The sequence below is a fragment of the Gorilla gorilla genome, chromosome 4, assembly GCF_029281585.2.
Source record: "Gorilla gorilla gorilla isolate KB3781 chromosome 4, NHGRI_mGorGor1-v2.1_pri, whole genome shotgun sequence".
Lineage (NCBI taxonomy): Eukaryota > Metazoa > Chordata > Mammalia > Primates > Hominidae > Gorilla > Gorilla gorilla.
The window spans coordinates 87,434,264-87,440,263 of record NC_073228.2 but is presented as its reverse complement, the minus strand read 5'-3'; the positions used below and the strand labels follow the sequence as shown (position 1 = coordinate 87,440,263).

The following is a 6,000-nucleotide window of genomic DNA, read 5'->3' as shown; positions in this document are numbered from 1 at the left end:
CTTTTGAGAGGGGATTTTTTTTTTCTTTCATTAACTTCTGTAATGAGGCTGGAGCCATACCATCTGATGCAAGGGCCAAAAATTGTACATTTTAAGATGAAAAAACCTTCAGAAATGTAATCTCCTTATCTTGGAGGTGAGGATGATAAGGCCAAAAAAGCCATGCTGCATTGTAACTCAATTTCTGTGCCTTCCATTTCAGCATTCTGCAACAATGTTTAGAGTATAGACAATGAAAAAAAATGTGAGGAGAAAACGTGGTATGGAATAATAGGATCTGGACATGTTTATACCAGATCTATAGATCTCTGTTTATATAAGGTAAGAAATATAAAAAAACACGTCTTCAGTTTCTCCACATGAGATATAAATAGGAACCAAGATTATAGGCTTATTATGTTCTGTTCTAACCAACTGAATCAATCTGACACAGAGCAATGATTGAAAAGATCAGCTGCCTTAGAAAAATATAAACAAACATTTTCTAAATATTATGACCTTTATAGACTTGTTATTATTACTTGGGAAATACCTTCCCTACATCTCTCTTATCACCAGGGAGTTAATAGCCAAAAGTTGAGAAAATTTCTTCTCTTTCACTATATCTATATAGATAGATAGATAGATAGACACATATACACACATATACAGTTGTATACTAATTTTGGTTAGTCATTTGTGGTCTATTCAGGTGAGATAATATTATTTTGAGATTTTGGTATTTCACATACAAAATCACTTTTGTGATTTTTTGTGAAAGATACAGGGTATATCTAGGATAGTGCTAAGTTCAGTGTTACAGTGAAGTTCCAAAGTGACTGAGTAGAATTTGATAGTTTATAATTATATATTTAAATTTCATATATTTAAAAGTTTTTTTCCTTTTGCATGTAAGCCATCAAAGAAATTAAAATGCAGGAAAATTTCTATTTAAAATATTTTGCTATCCCATTGACTTAGTCAAATCCTTTTCCTGATTAATAGTGTATGTGAGTAATTTTTTTCTTATTCTCTCTCTACTGTCAAACCTGGCAGGGTGCAGTGGCTCATGCCTGTAATCCTAGCACTTTGGGAGGCCGAGGTGGGTGGATCACTTGAGGTTAGGAGGTTGAGACCAGCCTGGCCAACATGGCCAAACCCCATCTCTACTAAAAATACAAAAAATTAGCTGGGTGTGGTGGCACGTGCCTGTAAAAACTACCTGGGTGTCTGAGGCACAAGAATCTCTTGAACCAGGGAGGCAGAGGTTGCAGTGAGCTGTGATCACACCACTGTACTCCAGCCTGGGTGATGGAGTGAGGCTCTGTCTCAAACAAAACAAAACAAAACACCTATGTGCATGCATATATGTACCTATTATTTACCATTATTCACAAAGAGCACTTTAGCTTTCTGAATAATTATTTCTTTGTATCAAGTCATCCAGCTAAATTTCAATCTTTCAATCCTTTCAAAATGGTTTAGTAAGTAAAGAAACTTTCGAGTGCCTACTATGTGATAAACATGCATTCATTCATTCAACAAACACTAATTAAGCTTCTATGAACCTTGCTCTTAGTACTGGGGATAGAGAGGTAAAGCAGATGGCCATGTTTCTGCTGTGATAGGGCTTATGTTCCACCGGAGAGGAGACATGAAAAAGTAATTCCAGAGAGTGATATGCATAATGAAAAAAACATTTTAATGGGACAGAGAGTGACTGGGAGGGTGGACAACCCTAAAAAGGGTATTTCAGGGAATGCACCCCTGAGGAGATGACATTTGGTTCTAAATCTGAAAGATAAAGAAACCAACCATGTGAAGCTGAGCATTCTAGGCAGAGAGATTAGCAATACAATGGTTCTGAGCTCTGGCCTACTTGAGAGGCAAGGGCAGTAAAGAGAGAGGGGTGGAAAATCAGGTTGGGGAGGTAAGCAGGGGTGCCATCATATCAAACTTTGTAGGCCATGGTACAGGTGCAGACTTTTTTCAAAGGGCAATGGTTCATTATTGGTAAGTTTTAATCCAGGTAGGAAAATAATCTTATCTAAGATTTTTAAATTCAGTTTGGTCTCATTGTAGGAGAATAGAAAATTAAGCAGGGAGACCAGTGAGGAAGCAGTGTGGCTGCAGTAGCTGCAGTAGAGAGACACAAAGGGAGAGTCAATTTGTATTTTGGAAGTAAAAATAACAGGATGTGCAAGGAGAAGAAAGCAAAGACACCAAGGAAGATTCCTGGGTTTTTAGCTTGAAGCAAGTGCATTGTGGTAGTGAAATTTCCCAAATGGGTAAGACTGGAGAAGAAATGATGGTAAGGATAATCAAATTTCTGCTTTGGATATGCTAAAACATCTAAAGAAAGGTATAAGTAGATAGCTATACTCGTCTGTATTTTATAAAAGATGCCAAGATGTATCAAGATTTAATACAAACAATTTTTAAGAAATCTTAAGAAACTCCTTTTGTGACAAGTTAATGATGAATTATACATACACCCATGTATATCCATGTATATGTATGTACATATAAAATTTGACTACAAAGAAAACTATGTAATTTTGGAGATATTAACATATAGATGGCATTTAAAACCACAAACGACCTAGAATAACCTAGGGTGACAATGTGGGTAATGAAGAGAAGACGGCTGATAATTAAACCCAGCACACTCAAACATTTAACTATTGGGCAAAGGAGAAGGAATCAGCCAAAAGGTCTAAACAATTAGTGACTGGAAAGAAGGAGGAATACAAAGAGCATATGCTATTGCAAAAGTCAAGTGAAAATGTTTGCTGAGGAGAAGCAATCAACTATGTCAAATGTGCTGAGAGGCTTAGTAACGTGAGGACTAAGAATGGGTCAACCTCTAGATTTAGCAACATGGTCATGGTTAACTCTGATGTTGTTAACTTTGAGTAACATGGAAGGAATGGATATTAAACAGGTAAGAAGTGAAGACAGAATGAAAGGTTAAGAAGCAGAAACAGTGACTACAAAGATAATAGTGCCAGATGTTACTGGAGATAAATAGCTATGACAAGGTCCTTGTCTTCAAGAAGGGCCCCTGTATGTGTAAGATAAATCTTTTATCAATAATCCCTGAAAAATATGCTTTTCTTTTGCCACACAGGGGGTTACATTTACATTAATAAGCAGTTTCTAAAAACCTGTTACTTACTAAAATAAAAGTTAACCTAAATAACACATTTTATTAAAAACATAAAATCTTCAATGTATCAAAAATTTTATTATCAGATTTTCACAATGTTTATGTACAAACTAAAATTATATTTTATACATCATCACACAAATTAAAATGTTCAAACATCAATGTTCAGAATATGTTTGAATACGTCTATTCAAAAAAAGCTGAAGACATTTTAAAATGATGTTTTCTTTGTCCTGTTTTCAAAATCTTCCCAGACAGGATGTTAGACAGCTATCACATATAATATGTGTGAATGAATATGATAAATGTGTCCTTTGCAACAAAAAGTCTGAAATTTTATGTAATTATAGGCATGCTGAATGAATAGTTTAGAAAAATGTGCCAGTGTCATCATCAAATCGTATCTTCGTATACATGTGTAATCCATTTTGCACAATGGTTTCAATTCAGTGTGTATGTAATTAAATTGTAAGATACAGTAATAGCGGCTGCTGACTTGAAATTCTCCTTTTTCATTTTAAAGAAATGAATAGAAAACATAGTCTAGTGAACATCAAAGTATTTTTTGAGACTGTTAAATCTCGTCAAAGAGGTCTTCTGGGCTGCTGTTTCTCAGAGTTTCTAAAGACATGTTTTCAGCTGAGATGTGCTCCTTTTTCGACGTCTCAGGTAGTGAAGAATCAGGCCTAGAATTGAAAGGAAAATCAAAATAGTTTTATTTTTAAAAACTTCTGTTATAGAGTAAAAGAAAACGAAGAGACACATAAGTGAAATGACAGTTAAATCCTGTTTCAATTGGTTTAGAGATTTATTTCTCTATGCTGTTAACTATAAGGAAAGAGATAAAGAGACTAATTTCTCTAACTGCTTTAGAATTAATCTGTCTCTATTCTGACCTAAGGAAAATTCAAGAACCTATAACAATACTCATAATCAAGGTCAAGAAATAAAATATTCTATCCTCTGTGCTATAATCACTTTTATGCCAGGATATAGAAGGTTTTTCAAGTTACTCCTTTAATGATTTCATCACAATTTACATTTTACTCTGGCTTTCTTAAATTCTACTGATTAACATGCATTTTAATCTCTTAGCAGCAGAAAGTTTTGGTCACATGAATTACCTTTAGTGGGTCTGATGATCATGTGTATATATGAAAAATAATGATTTTTCACATTTATAGCAGTTGCTGATGAAATGTTGGTCCATAATCATTTATTGAATCTGCATATCTTCATTTAGTAAACTAAATTTTATTCAGGTTCAGTATTGTAGTCACTACTTCAATGGATTGACTGCTATATTTATGTAGATATTTTCTTTGAATCCTAAGATAACAGGCTGACTGCCATGATACTATTAATTGGTCTTAGGAAGACTGTGCCAGAGAATAACAGAGCTCAATCAGAAGTAAAGCTTTGGAGTGTGTGTTAATATCCTTGTAGAAACCTTGTCAGTGGTTCTCTATGGAACCTTAATAAAGTATGCTTAATATTATCAATTAGAGGTGGCTTCTGGGGCAATTATGATTAGGTTGAGCTAACCCAGTAATACTTGGTAATACCCCTCTATTTCCAAGTTCGAAGGCTGGGGTAGAGTCACAGCACCTTGGTATAGCTGAGAAAGCATGGGACTTGAAGTCAGGAAACACAAGTTTGAACCCAGGTCTATTTCATATTAGCTATGTAACTTTAGGCAAGTCATTTAAACTAAGTGGGCTTCTATTCTCTCCACTGTAAAACTGAGATATTAGTATTTGTCTAGAGGTGGTCTAAAGATGAAATGAGTTGATGTAAATGAAAATGCTTGTAAATTCCCACAAAGTATTTGGAAACTATTATTATTACCTGCTAATACCCCATAAACTACGTAAGAGTTTCGTTAACAGCAGAGAAGAATAACCAATGAAAACCCCCAAATATCAAGCGTGTTTAGGTGATGAGTATTTTTAAAAGCCTGCACCCTTACCTAGTTGCACAGATTATTAGAAATGAGTTCTCCTTGGCATCTTGATTAGAGACAATTAACTACAGTTGGCTGCCACTAGACCTGGGACATGTTCTGTCTTATTCTGAGCAAGCCAATTTCAGACATCATCATCACAGGAGTGCCAAGGTGCTAGGCATTAATGCATTCAAGATGACAAGTACTACCCTCTGGGATTTGCGATGTTAAAATTAACAATAAATACAGGCATAATTATTGTAACATGGAATTAAATATCTAAAAATATATTCCAAAGGAGGAGAAAATGATACAGTATGGGATAAAAGTATAATTATTATGTATATACATTTTCATTGTCAACTCAAAACACGTTAAACATTTTTCTCTGGCCAAAATGTCTTAGAGTTGCTTGTACTCCTCCTAGACAAAAGAGATAACTGAACTATCTCAATTAAAAGTAAGAAATGGAAAAACAAGCAAGGTGAATACAATAAATGGTGCATGGAAAACTGGCTAGCCATTTGCAGAAGATTGAAACTGTGCCCCTATGTATTAGTCCATTCTTGTATTGCTACAAAGAACTACCTGAGACTGGGTAATTTATAAAGAAGAGAGGTTTAATTGGCTCACAGTTCCACAGGCTGTACAGGAAACATGGCTGAGAAGCCTCATGGTAGAAGGTGAAAGGGAAGCAGGCCCGTCTTACATGGCTGGAGAAGGAGGAAGTGGGGGGTAAGATGCCACACATTTTTAAACAACCAGATCTCATGAGAACTCACTCACTATCATGAGAATGGCAAGGGGGAAATCTGTCTCCAGAATCCAATAACCTCCCACCAGGCCCCTTCTTCAAGACTGAGGATTACAATTAGACGTGAGACTTGGGTGGGGACACCAATCCAAA

At 35.3% G+C, this 6,000-nt stretch overlaps 1 protein-coding gene across 4 annotated transcripts in view; it reads right to left on the bottom strand.

The window, feature by feature from the left end:
• Positions 1-3,206: 3,206 nt before the first annotated feature.
• The window catches only part of XRCC4 (X-ray repair cross complementing 4), a 273,210-nt gene continuing 270,416 nt past the window's right edge, over positions 3,207-6,000 (bottom strand). For 3 of the 4 annotated variants that reach the window (XM_019026117.4, XM_055385901.2, XM_055385900.2), the window contains exon 8: positions 3,207-3,834. In XM_019026117.4, the coding sequence (XP_018881662.1) occupies positions 3,723-3,834 (112 nt within the window). In that variant the 3' untranslated portion in view covers positions 3,207-3,722. 4 annotated transcript variants of the gene reach the window in all.